The 19,904-nt window shown below is 39.0% G+C and overlaps 1 protein-coding gene across 2 annotated transcripts in view; it reads right to left on the reverse strand.

Annotated features, from left to right (window-relative positions):
* Window positions 1–19,904, reverse strand: part of CLYBL (citramalyl-CoA lyase) — a 182,592-nt gene that overhangs the window by 15,042 nt on the left and 147,646 nt on the right. The window contains exons 3-7 of one of the 2 annotated variants that reach the window (XM_065636538.1): window positions 14,711–14,899; window positions 11,039–11,140; window positions 9,142–9,235; window positions 7,604–7,750; window positions 2,242–2,366 (exon numbers count right to left, since the gene is read on the reverse strand). In XM_065636538.1, the coding sequence (XP_065492610.1) occupies window positions 2,242–2,366; window positions 7,604–7,750; window positions 9,142–9,235; window positions 11,039–11,140; window positions 14,711–14,899 (657 nt within the window). Of the gene's footprint in view, window positions 1–2,241; window positions 2,367–7,582; window positions 7,751–9,141; window positions 9,236–11,038; window positions 11,141–14,710; window positions 14,900–19,904 lie in introns of both variants that reach the window. The other variant, XM_065636527.1, reaches the window with a different exon arrangement.

The following is a 19,904-nucleotide window of genomic DNA, read 5'->3' on the forward strand; positions in this document are numbered from 1 at the left end:
GAGACTGTCCAAGCTCTTCTTACTGACACATTTATAATACCAAATTGCAAACTCAAATTAAGAAGTTTGCAACACTACATGGAAAACTATTTTTCTGATTTTCCTATGAATCCCGGCAATACGGCAGCGATACAAGATGCATAAGTTCACATATTAACATGTCAGTCCTTTTTTACTCGTAGACGGCTACATGCAAAAATACATGAAGAATGCAACCTGGTTGGTTAAATAAATAGCTCAAACCACAAACCTTCAGCAAATCTGTTATTGCAGCTGATTACAGAAGCTTATAACCTATTTTAAAAGCATTTGTTAAAAAAGAATAATATCTCTAAAACCTAAACAAAACCCCCTTGAATGGCTGATATAAGCTAGAAACCAGCATTATATCAGTAAAATAAAAGCTTCAAAACCAATCCAAACACTAATGCTTGCCTAATACAGAATTCTTCAACATTAAACATTTGGCTTCATGATTGTGTGATACTGCGACTAGAGTTAAATTTAGTCCAGTCTCCTCGTCAATTGTTCATATGACAGGGGTATTCCGTAGATGAGTTTCTGACACTAAACTCAGCTGAATGAGTAGTATTATACACATCAAAAACATAAACAATATTTGGTTTGTGGTTCGACTCTTTTCTTTCGGCATCTACCTGCCTACACATTTGCAGCAGCAGTATGTTTATAATGATGCCTTCTGTAAGAGAGCCAAGCTTTGAAAATTGGAATAATGGGCAAAGCCAGTGATATGTTTTCTGTTTCTAAATCGTTTGCATGAAGACAGCTGCATTTCAAAATCGAGGGAACAGAACAAAGGGATATAGGCATATAGTATCCTCATAGTGACCCTGAAATAACTGCTCAGGACAGCACCCAAATATCTTAGTAAAGGGTGTAATCGAAACACCCAGGTACCCCAGAAGGGATGCGATAGCCCAGCAAAGAAAAGGGCAGAGCAATAGCTAATACCTTGTCATACTTTTACCCTGAGACGAAAGCAGCATTTCTGCTTTCACCTTTCCAGCATTTCTAGTGCACAACACCTATGGTACCAGAAATAACGGGGAACGGGGAAGGCACACGCTCCGATCTATTTCTACCCGCCAGAAAATGAAGAAATGTACAGAAAAACCTTTATATGGCACTGGAGAAAGTGAGACCCTATGCACAGTCTTTTATATGAACTTCACTACTGCAGAGATTTGTCTCCCACTCAAATGCCACACAAGCACACACAAACCATTCCCGTTCATCTGCACTCCCTGTTCTGACATTGGGATTTTGCTTTTTAACTAGCCCAGGCTTGGCTGCAACTAAGATAAACATATTTAGCTGCAACTTTTTTTTTTTTTCTTTCAAAAAGAGGCAAACTGGATTATAGCAAATAACCTTTAAGATAATTAACTGACAATGCCGCAACTAGCATAAAATCTTCCTTCAGGCGACCCCTAATTTAAGTATTACTGGCACAAAGTGGAGACAGATTGTGCATCACCACCGCAATATTTACATAGCAGAAACCCACAGAGCAGGAAACGTGAGACTCAATGATGCACTAAATTAGGAACAATCATATTCTAGTGTTAATTTGCTTTCTCCTCTATCCAAATTTCAGTTCCAGCAATTGGTACAAACGCACATAAAACATTCCCATTTTTAATGATTAAGAGTCACAATCTGCAAGCAGTCCTGCTCAAAAGTAAATTCACTCACTACCAGTGAGCGAATTTTGTGGGATCAAACCCCACAAAAATGGAACAGGTTTACCACCACAGAGACATTTTAGAAAACCAAGACTTCCTAATCTGTTTATTTCTTTCCATAAGTGATGCCTGCACAAGCAGTCCGAGTCGCCTGCCAGGCTACCTGCCTTTTCATTGCAAATATTTTCCTATGACAGTAGCACCGTGATTCTGCGGTATAATGGAGAAGCGGTTTTAATTCACCTACCATGTAGATATATATATGCAGGTACTCAAAAGGCTGCGTGCTCAAAGAATTAAAGTTAAAACAGGAGGGGGAGAAAAAGATAGCTGGTCTATTTGTAAAAATATTGGGAAGTGACACATTTATAATAAATACAAACTCTATAGTCTATCCAGACACAGATTTCACCAGCACTACTTTCAGTTACAGCACACTTCACAAGATAAATTCAAAGAGTCACCACCAAGCTTTCTCAATCTCAAAAATAATTTAAATTTGGTTTGTACTATGGCATATTAACAAAATATTTACCTTGCCTAATCGCTGATGCTCTTCAAAAGCAGAAATCAGTTCTTGTGCCCACTTTATTTTTTCAGGGCTCGGAGAGAACTGTTCCTGGACAACAGCAATTTGGTTGGGGTGAATCACCTGCTTACCTACAAAGAAGATTAATAACACCAGAATCATGCATCGACAAACAGATGTTCAAGCAAAATGTTCCAACCACTTGAGGCTCTCATATGCCTTGCAGACTTTCATGCTCTTTAACTAATTATTTTACTTGGTTTCTTCTATTTTTCAAACTGGACAACAGGCAGGTAGGCTTTTGCCATTTTTTTTTTTTAAGAATAAAAATATCTTGAGCTATGCTTGCATTCAATATTGTTTGAAGGAAGCCACGATTCTTTCTCCTCCCTCCCATTTCAATCCATAGATCTTCTCTCAGTCTTTTCAGGTGCAATTGTTTGTCTCGGGCAGTCAATAACACTTAAGTATAATGTATCACTGAATTTTACTATATAAATAACAGCTCCAGCTGCATATAAAATAAGTTATATTAAAATGTATCCAGAAAACGAGATCTGAAGTAGGTAGCGAGAGATTTGTAGGACTGAAAAGTTAACAGGCACCTAAGAATCATGCCCTAAATTCTCAGTATTGGTTTAGCATCATAAAATCCTCAATGTTGTTTAAACTGTTGTTGCCATAGTTAGCAGCTGCAGGTAGGTTGCAATATTTATTTAGTCACCGATATATTAAACAACTACCAGCAGTGCCCTGAAGTTTTATGAAGCACTTTTTTAAAAAAATCCTTTATTGTATAAACTTATGTTAAGAAAATAAAAGCAGATGTTGCCTTTTTTTACTGGAGATTTTCAAATGTGAATAGACAACCACATAATCCGCTTCAATCTGTTATTGTATTTAGCTACCTTAAAACAAATACACGTCTAATTTGTTTGACAGTTTTAAAAGTGTAACATCTGACATTATGAGTTCATTTCTAAGGGAATTCCAGAGGCCAGCGTGGTTTCTTGGGTTTCAAAGTGTTTTAATAAAGAGAGGCTACCGTAAGTCCCAGTTTCCCGTAGAATGAACGACTCTCCTCCCTGCCAGATAACAAAATGGGGTTTGGGGATGAGCCCGAGCTTGCAAACCTGCCACGAAGCCAGCACCCACGGCGGGTCCCACGGCCGCCCCGTCCCGCCCCACGCTGCAGACAGAGTTTTTGCACGCGAGGAAAAGTTTGAAGCGTCAGGACCTAAGGAGGTTTCCTGCGCACCAGGGGGGTCCGCTCCGATCTTCCCGCTGACATTAAGCCAGCCGTACGTTAGGAATCAGCCCCTCGCTTGGTGTAAGAAGGGCTGTAAGAAGATACACCTATTTTAAATGAAATTACCTCTGATAAAAAAAAAAAACAAAACAAACCAACAAACCAACGACAAACTGACCAAACGACAAAGCCTGGGATTACTTCGATCAGACTGCAGTGGGTCTGAGGGATAACCCAGAGTATAAACAAAATCGGGGGATGCAGCAGCACAATCTACTTAATTTAATGAGCAAAGAAATAGTAGCTTTTTAGTGTTGCTACATTTCTTTACTCAAACGCCATGAGTAACTCAATTTTATTTTATTTTCCATCAAACAAATTTTGGTTTATGAACTTCAGGGCATTCAAATATTCAGTTTGAAATTTCAATATGGTAACTATTTAAAAAATAGCTTAAAATAATTAAAAGTTTTAAACTCAGTAAGAACTATATTTTTTGAAATAAATTACATAGAGAGAATTTCCTTAACTAATGTGTTTTACATGAGGTGTAATAAAATGTTTTTTAGTCAATTTAATCAAATGTCACCTTTAATAAGATTATGATGTTCCTTATTTGTAATACAACAAATTCTCCTTGGATAAAGTACTAATTCTAAAATTGAAGGGTGTACAAATAATTCCTGCAAAATCCTAAGGAGCTTAACTTTCTGGGAAAAATGTAGAATATATTTTAATCTACACTTGCAGTCAGTCTATAATTATAACAAAAATACAAATATTTATACGTGATTTTTTAAACTGTAAAACATTTTCATAAAAAAGATTTGCTTTCGATAAAGACATCTATAGCAGCAAGCTATACTTTTAATCATTAAAACACTGCTGACCATTTTACAGAGAACAGGATCTAACTTTTGATTTATTGCACTCAGTTGATTTTTGTCACAGATTATGTATCCAAATAACTGTATAACAGACTTAATGCCATGCAGGAATGAAGCACATATTTTAAACGGAATTGTTGTTATTGACAAGTTACTGAGAGAGTGCAAAATTGGAAGACATTAAAATTTATGACCATGAAATCCTTTTTACAGTACCACTTGATATATCGTGCTTTAAATCAATACCTGTCAAGTCTTTTAGGTAACTGTATGATGGTGTCATTTTAGTTCTCCACAAAAGAGAGGAAACCTATAGTGTTTCGTATTTATATCTGGCTTCTCAGCATGTAGCACAGGACTTTCTATAATGACTAAGTCAGGTGTTAAAGCTTATGGCAAAGTTTACTTAATTTTTTACATAAATATTCCTAAACCTGATAACCATTTTATATAAGCAACACACCGACTTTGAGTCCACACATTGCGGTATTATAAAACACAGTGCCAGGTGTGTATGTGTGAGTGTGTGGGTATATAAATACCCTCTCCTCCCATATTAAAAAAATATGTATACATAAATAAAAAACATAAATATATTAAAACATACATATAAAAGAGCTATTACTTGTCTAAATTACTTTTGAAAACATTTGATTTTATATAAACAGACTCACTGAAGGAAAAACAAGCTGCTTATAAGATAACTGGAAAAGAAAAATTTGCTACAATAACCAATGAGGGTCACAATAGTAAGTAAAAAGCTGGTAAATTCTTCGTTATATTATTTCACTTGTTTAATCTTGAGTGAACATATTTGATTAGATTAGGGCAAATTCTGCTGGTCTAAATCTGAATATCGGAAAATCTATGGACATATAACTTTGCTGAATATTCTAGATTTGCATTAGTTTTGAGGGTGGTGAATTTGGTCCTATGCATGCAAATAAATGTGTTTTCTCCAGCTAAGAGAGCAATTTAGAAATCTCGGTTCGTTTTAGCCCTGTTGACTTCAATGATTTTAATTCTTTGTGTAAAAGTAGCAGGAAGGTATTGTAAATGTTTTAAAATCACAAGAGTTGCATGTTTTTAACTTGTTATTAAGGTGACATTTCAGTATTTTACTCTCACATTATCAGACTGCCAGTGCCAAATACGATCTGCAGACTTCTGCTTTATACAAGGTCATGGATTAAGCTAAGACCGGTTTGTAATTTTCCATGATGAATACTAAATTGCAAATGTTAAAATGTTTAATTTCTATAGTTTTGGAACAAAATGGTTTTGTTTTTAGTTTTGAAATGACATTTTATTTTAATCACAACAAGCAACAAAGATTCTAAAAAGTGATACATTTTGGATCAACCTCATTTTCTTTTTCTTTTTTACCAAAAATGCTATTTTGGCTTAAACAGGTTGTTTGTTGTTGTTTGTTTGGGTTTTTTTTTTATGGTCGGTTGTGGTGGGGTTTTTTTTGCTTTGTTTTTGTTTTTGGTTTGTTTTTGTTTTGTTTTGTTTCCCCCACCAAATCAGGAAAGTCAATATTGCCCCATCTCTAATTATGGTTGGACGAGTTGTCAGGCTGTTTGCTGGATTTTGGAAATGTGTTGATGGCAGTTGCGGAAAGGCAGGAGGCAAAGAGCGGGAGCTGTGAGTTCATCTTAGGGAAGTCTGTACCTTTTAAAGATCTTTACTCCTCATACGATAAGGCGAGACATCTCTATGGCCAAGTTAATGATTCACTTTACCCCATAAATTGCCACACATGACCTTTTAATTTGTCTCCTATCTGTACCCTGTCCTGATGTCAGACAACTTCCACCATAAAGTCAGTGGAGTCCAAACCACCATCAACATGGTTTATGCTGAGCACTTCTAAATTTCCTAAATTGGCAGCCTGAGTTAAGTATTTAAATACACATTAAGCATTCAAAAGGAGTGCTCTCAAAGGTGCTAAGCATCTGCAGCTCCATCTTCTGTCAACAGGAGGTTCAGATGCTTACGCTTTTTCAAAAATCAAGCCTTTCCTTAAGCTAGGAAATATTGGTTGGGATTAGGTGGCCATCAGCAGGTGCTACCATTCAGGATCTCTATTATCTTCCCAACTTCAATCACAGATGACTGAAGGGTGGAAGTCCACATGGACGTGGATAATGTAGCTGTGAGGAGCTAACTGTTTTGCCTCCAAAACAAGATTCGGTTTTGCAAATGTTGAAGCTCAGCAGACAGTAAGGCAGAGTTTGTGCTGAAGAGCATCGATCTCTATTTTACCGGCATGTCGAGATGACTTAAAAGAACACTTGGTTTATTAGATTATTTTGCTCGGTGCTTTAAGATCATAGACCACTAACTGTAAAAATGTAGTTTGCTAGATGACATCAGCTAGAACCATGCCCTTAGTGACAAAAACCCAAGAGGTGGGGTTTTTGTTATTGTTGTGTGTATATCCTGAATGATGGTCAGAGACAAATAACATAAAATGTTGGTCCTGTATGCTAGAACTCTCTAACGCATGTGCGAAATGGCTGATTTCTGTTGCAAAACCCCAATCTTTGGAGGCTGCACTGTCCCACCAGGGTGTCCAAGTGACCTGGTCCAGCTATCAGAGGGTAACAGGCCGCCGGACAGGACGCTGGGGCAAGGAGCCTGCTGCTCTTGCTGTCTGCCAGTACCCGTGGGTTTCACCAGCATTTACTGGGAGGGGAGCCAGGAGATGAAAAACAAATCAAAGAAAATAATTAAAAAAAAATCCCTTTCCCCTAGCAGTTAGCATATGAGATTTGCTTCTCAACTCCTTCGCCTAAAAAAAGTGGTTTTTTAATCAACTGCCATTAAAAAAAAAAAAAAAAAGAGAAAGGGATCCAAATATTTTACAAAGCAATTGTAGAGTGGCCGTGGCAGAGCACAGTGTTGCCTTTCCCCCGCTCTGTGACGAGAGGAATCACTGCACGGCCTCTGCTCCAACTTCTCTGCAAAAATAGTCACACGCTTCATGGGGTGCGGTTTTAAAAAGCAGGCTGTGACTTTTCAGGCAAAATGTCCAGCCCCGATTTTAGAGGTCCTAATAAACATAGAAGAGCTTGGTGTTACTGAGTTTTTCAAGAAATGACCTGAAATAAAACCGAAGTTATTCGTCTGAGTGGCAGTAAATGTAGCAATATATTTAAACTGAAGAAGCTATGCATTATTTTGAGACACCGGCAGAAAGCCATACCAGTGAATCCCATCAAGGCACCTTCTCTTGATTGCTTGCGGAGCCCCTCTTCATCTCGGAAATCGATGTAAACAAGGTCTACTGCTTGAAGGCCAAATGCCTTTGCTGTGACTATTATTTTTTGCCTGGCATATAGAATATCGTGGGTTTCCTTACTGCTTGTCGCACCTACGAAAACAATGAAAACAAAGAAAAGCTGACAAGAGTGTTTGAAACCTTTCTATTTAAATATTTCCTACGTAAAAAAAAAGGAAAACTTCGAGATTTCATTTAACCAATTTAGAAGACAAAAGAGGGGTTGCAAGGCTATATTGTCAAAATAATACTCATATGAGGAAAAACCCAAAAGTTGCTTTAGCAAAACAAAAAAATCTCTAAACACTAGGTTATAAAATTCAGATTTTGATTCGGTTTGTATCAGAAGTTGTAAGCCTGAAGTCAGTGGGAGTTTTGGCTGCTAAGGACTGTGAAGTTGGGACTAACATGAAGTAATTATTTGACTACAGTATTTACTGTACGTACAGTGAGAAGCATTACAGCAAAAGAAGCTTTATACAAATTGACATACTGGGTACAACTAAATGGTTAAAAAATTCACACTGAGAATAGAATTGCACTTGCCCTGGTTGTGATTCTTGTCACAACTGATGTCCTGAGCTGAATATTTAAGCTTTAGTATTTGGATGAAAAATGACGGTAGATGACTTCTGAGAAGAAGCAAAAGTATTCATGAGACTTCATGTGCTCACAGGGCACCAGTTAAGCAATGTGCTCATGTGAAGGCCGATGCGAAAAAATAAAACAATAATAATAATAGTATGTTCCCTTTACTTAGGGTCACTATTTACACAAGGTTTTCCAGTCTGTATTATTTTAGTAAAGCAATGCTATTTTTTACATTAACATACTTACTTTTAATGTAAATGTTGATAGCTCTGCACTATTATCTTTAAAGTGAATCACATTAATAAGGTGGTAAGTGGCCCCTCATAAAAGCTATTTTGAAATACTTTTTATTTTTGAGGAAGACTGATAGGGCTTTCACATGAATATGTGCCTCTCGACATGGGCCATATTTAAAGTAAATTTATGAAAACAAAATGTATCAGGAGACTATTTGTGCATGATGTCTAAAGCCTGACAGACAATTGTCTGTAAAACCACGACAAAGCAGACACCGGAATTTTAGGACTTTAAATGCAGTTCTTAAAAGCATGTGCATGTTTCTTATGGATATCATATTTTTATACTATTTCAGTGACTCAACAGTTTTTTTGTTTTATTTTGGTTTGGTTTTCCATTCATTTTTGGTACTGCATGGCAAGAAGCACAAGAAAGTGTCAGCGCACTGTAACGCACAGGGACCATGTTTTAATTTCCCAGGGATACATTCTGCACTGAAAAAAATTCAGGAGAATAGTGAAAATGTACAATTCAGAATCCAGCGTTGACATTCCTTTCATAATTGCTGTCGGAAAAGCAATGGCCATAAGTCACATCGGGCTCCTCCTATGCAAAAGCCAGACATTAACATTTATAGTAAACAGACAGGTAACAACCTATGCTGGCACGGAAATCCTCTCCTCCAAAGACGACTGCGTCCAAATGAAAGCCAACCTGGGATCCCGTTCTCAGTGCTTCTTCACAGACAGCCTTCAAATGAGAACAGAGCATTAATTTCTACAGAAATGCAGGATGCAGAGAGACTAAGAGGATATTACAGCAACTCTGTGCTACCAAAACCCTTCAGCTAAAATTGCTCCTATTAAGCAACGCCATCGCAGGGGTTTGACTGTGCATAGGGCTTTAAAATGACTCAGCGAAAGAGAAAACATTATCTTTCCCTAAGCACCTCTATGCCTAGGCTGTGTAAATACAGGACATCGTAGCAGATTCCCCACCATTTGATTGACATCGGGTTATTACTGGGATCAGTACTTCAGATATTTATGTAATAATATGAAACAAAACATTCATCAAATATTGCTTAAAACCAAACAAGAAGTATTAAATTTGACTAGTTTGCCATGTAATATATCTGCACGAGAAAAAAAAAAATCAGAATCTCTTTTATTAAATAAATAATTTGAACTGTTTAAAATGGTTGTGAATTCCTTATAGGATATAAGGATTCCTTATAGGATTGCTAATTTAAAGCCTTCTGCTACATATAACTAAGAAGTAGGTGAGGAAGTTAAAAATGCAACAAGTGCTGCAGAAAAGCATTACAATAAAAGCAAGGAAAAATTTGCTGCCGTAGCTATTCTATGAAGAAGTGCATTTCCAAAATATTACTATTTTATATCGATGTTTGGATAATATTAATAGTTCTAAGGCTAAGGTACACAGAGAGAGAGAGATGTAATTACAAGCTATACTGGTGGGTGTTCTTCTATGGCAGCTGGTGCAACAAGAAATTATTCTTAATCAGAGTGCTTTAAAAGGCAACTCTCCTGCCAACATCAGGAGCTGCAATATTAAAAATTCCACTATAAAATACTGTAGGTGAATAAAAAAACCTCAGCCGGTTTCAAATATGATTTAATTCTGTGTATGCACATGGAAGAGGAGCGTGTCTATTCGGTTACTGCTTTATTACGTTCCCAGATACGCTAGCGTGTGTTGTAAGATAAATGGCTGTATCAAATGAGCAGGCTGCCTGCGAGGGCCGCCGGTATTTCTGGAGGTACTTCTGATGCGTGTGTCTTCAGCCGGTCCCAAACTTTTCCCTTAGAGCTTGGGAGGGGAACGCTGAATTCCTGGCGCAGGCACGAGATCTTCCATTTTCGTTACCACCCTGCCTTGCCTTTCTGACAAACCTGGACTTGACAGTGAAGGCTGGGGAGTGATTTATATTAAAATGCACTTTAAAAAAAAGATTTGATCTAAAATGACCCTAAGAAAGGAGCACGTTCTTCAGATATTGCCTATTTTCCAAGTTAATTATACTTCTAACCTTAGCATTAAACACTCCATCATATACACAAAAAATACTATAACATGAAATTTCGTTGTAAAGTTATCAGTAGAAACCATTATAAAGATACCAATTTAGCAATATGGAAGTGATGATTATTCTTTTTTCTAATTAAACATTATACGAAAGTCCAGTTCAACAGCTACTAAATAGCCAAGTGTATTGCAACACTGTGGGTATTTCAAATCTTTGGAGAAGCACGTTTTTACTCCAAGTGTATTAAAAGTGATAACAGCAATGCAGAGAGATTTTGTTATTTGGCATGGGCTATCTGGAACTGTTCTGTCACTGAAATATTTTGAATTTATGAAGGTCTTTGGTATGCAAACATAAATATACAGATGTTTCAGGGGATGGAAAAATATGTTCAGTGTTTTTTAACCTCTCTTCCTTGCTGCAATTAGGAGGAGACTGGGGAGTATTCTGCTCATCCTAGTTTGCTGAGATGGCAAAACATGAACACTTCAAGACCTGCTTACCTTAAAATTGAGCAAGCCCACTGCAGTTTCCACAAAAGGGATAAAATTCATTGGTTCTACAAGTGTTCGGCCTTTTAGGTGATGTGAGAATTTATCTGAAAACTAAAACTTGACAGAATGAGCTATCGGAGAGAAAAGAGAGAGGAAAAAAAAAGAACAGCCTACATGTATATATAACACATTAAACTTTCACCTGGCTGTAACAACAACCCTCCCCACCCTAAAACCTTATAATTAAAAAAATTAAACCAGTTTTTAACAAGGCTTGCAATTTGAAGCTGCAGCATTCCCATACATTTCTAAGTTTGGAGGCTGGTTTGCAAGAAAAAAAAAAAAAAATCCAGGCTTAGCACCTCTCACCCTGGCTTAGTGAAATGCAAATCCATGGGCCCTGGAAAACAATGAAGTGCTGCTGTACCTGAGGTCCGGTTTTGTTTCAGGTCCAGCACTGCCATCACTGGAAGTGCTCCCCGGCCTTCTAAGTGGCATCCGTATTATTCATTACGGCACCGTTACCCTTTTGTTCAATAGGCTTTTCTTCATAATTTTTTAGCTTACCTAGGAAGGCCTTAAAAAGGAAGTTTAATTCTTTGAAGACCAAAGCTTGCCAATTTTTTCCATGAGACCAGTTCACAGCTAGCTCTGAGCTGCCAGTGGGGTAGCCCAAATTCCAAAATCTATCATCTGGAAACATACAAAAGCTCTTGCACAGATTTTTCCCCTTTCAAAAGGGAAAAAAAAAAAAAAAGAAAAAAAGAAAAAAAAAAGGGGGGGAAAAAACCCTCAGCCCTATATTGTAAATCTATTATGTCTGTCCAGATTGCATAATTTGTGCAGAGATAAACATAACGCAGGTGTGGCAAAAATATGTTAGTAAATAAAGACAAAAATAACATATGCATATATTTTAAATTTAAGGAATATTCTACTATTAATGGATATCAAAGGAAAGGGAATTTTAATCATCTCTCCATTCAGTCTCAGTTGGGTAAATCATATCTAAGAGATTTGCATAAATATAAACCATCAAAGACTTTTCATCTTCAAAGGGGGTTTCAAGACCCTATAAGCTTTGTACTGTAATCATCGCAGGTCACAACCCTGCAGGAATAAGGCTGCTATGGCAACATAAAAAACTAATGCTTAAGGCTTAGCATAATATTCTGACTAATAGAAAGGAAACTCATTTTAAAAGCTGGCAGCCTATTTACCAGAAGCTGGATTAGAGGTGTTATTTCCCCTTTTAGCTTCCCCCCACCGCCCCTCCCCAAAAGAAGGAAAATCTAATCACCCAGATCTTGAAAAAAAGCTTTCCAGCAATTTGCAGTAACTTTACAATTAGGCCAAAATAAATCACAGCTTTCTTCTGCCCTTCCCAACCCTGCTTTGCATCGTCACCATGGCCCTCTCACTAACTTTTCTTTGGAGAAGAGAATTCCACCAAAAAATGTGCAAGGAAGAAAAAAAAATCAATGCATTTCACATTTGTGAGGATACAGTATGGCAGGTACTACAGTGACAGAAAACAGCAAACTTCATGCAGACAATGAGGTAATAAAATTGCATCAGCATATATTCTTGAGACTCCTGGTTTTTATTTTTTAAGTGAAAAAAAGTGTAAAAAGTGCTACCATGTTTATATTTTAGGTGCAATTTAAAGCAGCAGAGCTCTTCTTTTATTTTAAAATATTCTAAAAGTCACACTCCTGGGATTTTTTCCTATCTTTTGTTTTGAAGGTAAACAAACAAACAAAAGCACATTTAATTAAATATTGTCTCCCTTCCTCTCCCTTTTAAAAAAAATGCAATGCGCACCAATACAAAAGGTAACGAGTGGAGAAGTTTCAATTAATTTTTTTTTTTTTTTTTTTTTTCAAAGGAGACGATTAAATGTTTCCGGCCCGCTAAAGTGTTCATTTCAGGGAGAAAGGGGAGGAAAAAAAAAAAAAAAAGAAGGCGGAGGGAAAAAAACCCACAAAGCTTGGGGAGGGGATGAAGTAGCAAGGCCTCAGCAATTCTTTCAATTCCAGTGCACACCCAATAGTGTGTCGGGAAGAATGCACACTGGTCGGGATTTGTGGGAGAATTGTCCCGCCACAAAGGAGGGAGAGTTACGCTTGTTATAGTCCAATAAGCCATGCCAGTCAAACAAGTACCCACACTAGGGACAAAAGGAAAGCAAGAGATTCTCACACAAAAGAAAACAAGTAAGCCCATCTTTTAGTTGTGCATCAGCCTCCAGGTTTTTTGCTGCACATAAATAAAAATGAAGGGGGGAGGCTTGTGGGGTAGTGGGGTGTGTGTGGGGGAAATAAACAGCTTCTGGGAGGCTGAAAAATCACGCCGGGGTGAATTTTGGGAGGATTGGGGTAAAGAAGGCAGCGGTGCTAAGCGGAGCGCTCTCTTTGTGTGCAAAGGTTGGGCAAAGTGAGAGGGGAGCACAAGGTGGGCGGCGAGGCAGAAGTTTTGGGGGCTGGCTTGTTTCCCGCGAAGGAAATCAAAGTTGGCGAGAGGGAAGGTGGAAGGGGACGAGGGGACAAAGAGCCCCCTGCGTCCCACCTCCCCGCAAAACCTGCGTGGTGGCAGCCAGGGCCCTGCCATTTTGGAAGCATGAATATTCATTACTGACAAGTTACGTCTAACACTTACACGGCTGTAAACCCTGAGAGGTATATTCTGGTTAATTTAATTAAACGTTGGTGGAAGGGGACGGTGTCCTTTCCACTGCGAGCGGCGGAGGCCAAAGGGGTAGAGCCACGGAACGGACGGGGCTCGTCACGTCCCCAACGTGTTTGCTCAGTTGTGCGCTCACGCCTGATCTTGAGGGTTTGATCAAGGTTAGATGCTGAGATTAAAATAGATCCTAATGCGTCTGCCTGCCTTTCATCACAGCTTGCACGCGTGCTAGTTGCTCGGCTAGTGGTTTGCAAAAACATATAAGTGAATAATTATGCATTATTCCTTTACTGCTATGTTACAGAAATAATGGTCTATCTAAACAAACGTCCCCCTTTTCTTGACAATTAAAACAATTATAGCATAATTAGGCCTATTTCAAAGTTTTCTTAAGTAATTTGACATGCCAACCATTTACATTTCAGGATTTTATTGGCTGAAAAGTCAGTCGTGAAACACAAACACACCTGTCAGCAATTAAAAAGGAAGAAATAGAGAACTGTTCAGGAAATAATATCTGTGCTAATTAAAAACACTAGTTAAAAGCTTCCTGTTTGTTCCTCCAGTTGCCCCCAGGAGTGACCTTCCCCCCAACCCATTTTTTCGTATGTCGCTAACATGGTTTCCACAACTCCTGCTTACAACACATGTAACTAAGGGTTATGGACAGAGACACTCATTTTGTTTGTTAGGATAGTTAGAGAAGAGTCAGGTATTCTATTTTTTATGATATATTCTGACATCAATATTGGTTCTTTGCTGACTGTGGGAGAAATAAATCTGTTTTCTTTATAAATGCAAGGTGTTCCATGTATGCTTTTTGTATAGCACGTCTTACACACACTTAAATGGATGCATTTCACAATTACCATAGCCAAGCAACAACACAATATGGTATTTGCAGCTTTCCTCATAACTCAGAGTCATTAATCTCTATGCTTGTGTGAACTTGGCCCAACAGCTTCAGTCAAAAGCTACTGTGTTGTTGGTACTCACCCATCTTATTTCTTCAACATTTTCAACCTTTGGCAGCATCATGCTTGAAGGAAGGGTCTTGGACTGCAAAAGCACCTCTAGATCTTCTTCTGCAAGACCACTGGACACAGAGTTTATCCTCACACACTTTTCAGCATGGCCAAAGTCAAACTCTTCAAGGGTTTTCACAACTGTCAGTCTTGCTTCTGTCTGCGATGTATATGTGTTTAAAGGCACAAGAAAAGGAAAAGAAAACTTATTTTCTATTGACAGAAAAGTGCACTGAGCAGAAAACTTTTGAAACGATGTGGGGAAAAAGCTAGACAGACAGTATATTGGTGTCCCCAAAATGTCTGTCACCCTTAGACTTTTATTGAAGCAGTCATCATCAGCAGCTCGCAATTTTACCTTCCTCATTTCTTTATAACTAGTAAATAAAATGCTCAGGTTATATGTCCAAGTATTTCCACACCACCACTTGTAGAAAACATGACTTTTGTGTCCGCTATTACTGAACATGTCTAACAAACACAATTATTTCTACTAATCACATGTTGCACTAAACAGCTGCACTCACAGAAATGGGATGTTAATACATTTGCATAAAACAATTCATTTTTGTAATTCATCTCCATATTGCCTGTGTTATAGTAAAACGGCATGAATGTCACTAGCACAGATGTACATCCACTTCTCTGGTTTTGCTATATCAGTCTATGTTTTCTCCATGTATCCAAAGCCTATTAAAGCCCATAGGACAGTTCACAACTCACATGAGAAAACAATGCCAAAGCAACTTGTGGATTTTTCTTGAGCCATGTAAAAAGCTATAGTGCCAGCACAAAATAAATCTCCAAGGACACATGCTTCCGATGGCTGTTCACTAATTTTTGGGAATGTAAATTTACAAATCTCTTTACTATTTGATTTGTACGAAAAACTACTTTTCTGAAATGAAACACTTTTCTTGGCCTGGAGAAGAAGAGTGGAGGGGGAAGGAAGGCGCTGGGCTCCCCGTTCCTGCCAATTGCAGTTTCAACCCCAAATTTCTACCACTCGCCAACAGCCCCTAACAAATTCGCATTGTCAAAATGCACACTTATCAAAAGTAATTTCATTTGTGAAGAGTTTTTATGGGGCTAATAAAACTTTAAAGCTCCTGACTCATGGGGAGGTTCAGGAACAACTTTTAACAATATGCAGTCGCTGAATAGAGATGCTTTTCAAGAAAACAGGCAAACTCAAGGGGAAGGGAAAAAAAAGGAATCATCAAAGTTAATATCCAGGGTAATACCAATCAGTGAGACGGCACATGACAGTAGATTTAAACCAGACGGATGCAAATCTCTGCCGGCGAGAGGGGCAGAGGCGGTTTCCCAATGTGGTCTGAGTTAGACAGTGCGAGGGAACAGTAGCTTACAGTTGTCAGCTCCCATCAGAACAGGGGCTCCCAGGCCAGCTTGCGACAGCCCTGCGGTGTACTGATTTACAGGGCTGGGACCCCCCGATAATTAGGCTAAGTTTGGAGAAAAAAAGCAACTGATGGCTCTAACCGGTTAAAAGGAAAGGAATAACGAAGCAGAAAGTTAATGAAACCTGAAGCAAGCAGCCTTCGGCTTGGGGCTACGAGCTGCGCTCCTCCGGAGGCTGGGAGCATATGCCCCGTAATCGGCCAGACGGGAACGCGGCGCACGTGTCCGCAGCCCTGCGCCGCCATCGAGGGGCACGTTCGGAGGTAATCTCTGGAAAATACGAGCCGAAAATGTTCGAACTGCTGTGAATGGGCTCTGACTGGGGCCATTAGGAAAGCCACACAAAGATGCATGCAGTTTACTACAAACACGTTCAGCTGGAAGACAGCTCCGGCGCGCAGCCGTCTGAAATAGTCCTTCCGAATTAGGTAAACCGAACCATATGATGCCATTACCGGGTGATACAAATCCCTTCTCCAGCCGGGGGGTAATGGGTTTCTAGGGCTGGGCCGAAAGTTTCTGGATATGATGCAGAAGGGTAGCTTAAAAACATGCTCCAAACCAATTCATGCTTTTACTTAAAGTCAGATTATCACTGTTTCAGTATATACTGATCCAATTTGCAAAAGAAAGATCTCCCCAAATTATCCACTAAGGCAGCATCTAGTTCCGACTGAAGGCACATATCTAGCAAATTTACAGCTAAATTCATTACAATTTTTTTCAGATTACAATAATGAGCAGTAGACCCTCTCATTAGCGATTTTTCTGCTCAGGCTGCAAACTCCCTTCCCAAAAAAGACAGATCGCGTCTTTCTAGGTATATTTCCATACAAAACACTTATTAACAGGCTGTTGCTGTTATCAATTTACATAAACTAAATGTGCAGCCCTCTGGTACGTATCCCAAAAATAACCAACAACTTCACTGAATTCATACCAACCAACAAACATGGGGGGGGGGGTGTTGTTTTTTCCCATATTTTAATAGAAAATATGTTGCTATGTTTGTTAACACACCCATGCCATCTGTTGGGTTGAGAACTGATGCATTTTCTTAGAACCACTACATTTATATCTGTCTGCCTAGATACCCCAGGAATGGAAACGTTTCCTTTCCACGATAAAATACTTCTAGTCACTAGAGTTTCTACGTCAGGATTTAATTTACTTTTTTAATTGCGGAACAAACTGAGAGGACCTGGTAGCCAAAGTCAGAGCTCGTGAGGCGTTTGACTCGGTGCCCACCCTTCCTACAACAGAGAAATTCCCAGTGATATTAGTGGGGTTGTCCTGGTTTTGTTAAAAACCAAGTTTCTCTTTTAGTGAATTCCCCTGTCAGCTAAAGCCCTCTAAATAACTGCAGTTTTCCTGAAAGCTAGATACATGTTTTGGTAGACATTGCAATGGAATGCAAGGTCATTGATAATGATGCATCCCGCGAGATGTGCAAGCAGGAGGTGAACTGAAAATTGACCAACTAAATATTCCATCCCATTCATGTCATACTTCATATAAAAGTGGGAGATCACGAGGATCTTGTCCCTTTTTCCTTTTGGCCGACATTGGGAGAGGACCTTGTGAGTTGTCCCTGCGAACTGAGGCCGAGTGACAGACTGAATCCAGCTCCGGTTGGCTGCAGAGTCCAGTCCAGGACTTCGGGTGCCGGCCCTACACCTGCCGGAGCAGCTGCCGGGACTTTCCAGATTGGTTTTGTATATTTTGTATTATTTTCTCTATTTTTATTAGTAGCATTAGTAAAACATTTTTAATTTTTCCAACTCTCTTCTCTCTGTCCTTCTTTCCCTCCCAATCGCCTGTCCTTAGTGGGAAGGGGGGAGAGGGAGGGGCTAACGGGGAAAGAGGGGGGAGAGAGGGTTAACAATACATCTGCCACGGTTTTATTGTCACCCCGCAATCAAACAGGGGTGACAGGGGTATATCAAGTTCCCAACCCGGCTTCCAATAAAACATTTCATGGGTAAATAAAAAATGTGCTAAAATCTCTGACTAAATGTTCTAAAAACATGGAGGAAAGGAAGAGCCCTTTCTGCCTCATTACGCAGTGAAATGTAGATGCTATTCTTACAGTGGGATTCACGCAAAAGCTAAAATTTTAAGCTAGGTAAACTAGTTCAACATCATAATAGTAAAGAAAAAAGTAGTCCTTGATACAATAATTTCTTTATAGCAGTAGATGCAAGAATAAACATGTTTTCCAAACACTACGTGAAGTCCCTACCAAGAACGGTCCAACTAGAATTTTTAAAGAATGGTGAAAGAAATTATTTACTCTGTTCTTCACACGAGAACTACAACATCGGATAACACTCCGTCATGTATGAATAGCTAATAAAGAAATAAATCTAGTCGGCAAGTAAACAATTCCATCCCCAGGTAGCTTGGGATGGTTGTATCCCCATTGGGTCCCACATGGGCTGGGTTCTTTATCAAACTGAACAACAGAGAAAGACAACAGTGGTAAACAGTGATATTATTAAAATATGCTGAATTTGCAATGTGTGCTAGAAAACCCACTGGGGAAAAAAACATTGGCCAGGGTGGCTACTTTTGCATCCCTTCTGTTTGACTCAGAGGAGGACACGGGAAGGTGTTCATTACCACGCACAGCTACGCCAACTGGAGAAGATAAAGGTTTCAGTGACGCAGCATCACCGACAAATCCACCGCCACCCAGACATGGAAATTAAAGACGGGAATATGCAAGTTGGCACCCATTAAACCTAATAACTAACCATCCTCATGAGTTCTGAGCTCTGAATTATCAAATCTGTAAAGAAAACAACATCCGTCCACTTTTACACTCCAGTGGAAGAGGTGGTCCCTCGCGGCAGGGCCGCGCAGTCTCGCCATCTGGAGAATAAATCGAGTGTGAAGTACAGTATAGTTTGGGACCAAGCTCCGTGGCGGCAGCCCAGCAGTTAGTTCATTAGTCCCAAACTTGCGAGGATTAGTGCGGTATCAGCTCTACTGTCGGATGGGATCAGGCAGGCAGAGCGCGAGACTCGGGGAAGGGGGTGGCAGCGAAGAAGGAGCCCCTCGGGCTTATTTATAAAAACTACACAGTACAACTGCACCTAAATAGGTGCCTCTGGTAACTGTATTATCATAGCCACCTGCCAGCTGAATCACTATCCTTCTTTCTTTTTTTTTTTTTTCTTTAAGTTATATGTCAAGACATAGAAATTTCTGCTTCAAAACAGAAGGAGTGCCATAAAGCTGGAAGTTCAGCCACCCACTCACCCTAGACACAGTGATAATACACCAATAATGAGGGAAAGATGGTCAGATTAACAGAATTTTGGGGGGTGCAACAGCAGATGGAAAAATGACATTTTCTTCTTTCTTTTCAAAGTGGTACAATACCCTACAAACCAGCTTTCCAGTGCTGTGATTTCTAGACCTGCCTGACTTTGGGGACGAAATGTGTTTTGCTTTATCTTTATTGCCTAGTCTTACCCCTCTCCCCTCCCCCCTTTTTTTTTGCTCAAGACCTTTGGGTCTTAATGTAATAAAAGATATTAAAAGTACTTTAAAGGTATGTTTATGTATGGATCTCATCCTGTTAACATCTTTTGTTAATAATTCTTCATATGGAAATGTAAATATATGATGTGCTAAAATGGCAGGCCAGAATCTACTGTCCTCATTGCCATAATAAGTTTGCATGTTTCAAATGGCAGAGGAAAAAATAATTACTATAATCACAATTCAAGTTATTC

Source organism: Caloenas nicobarica, chromosome 1, assembly GCF_036013445.1.
Source record: "Caloenas nicobarica isolate bCalNic1 chromosome 1, bCalNic1.hap1, whole genome shotgun sequence".
Taxonomy (NCBI): Eukaryota; Metazoa; Chordata; class Aves; order Columbiformes; family Columbidae; genus Caloenas; species Caloenas nicobarica.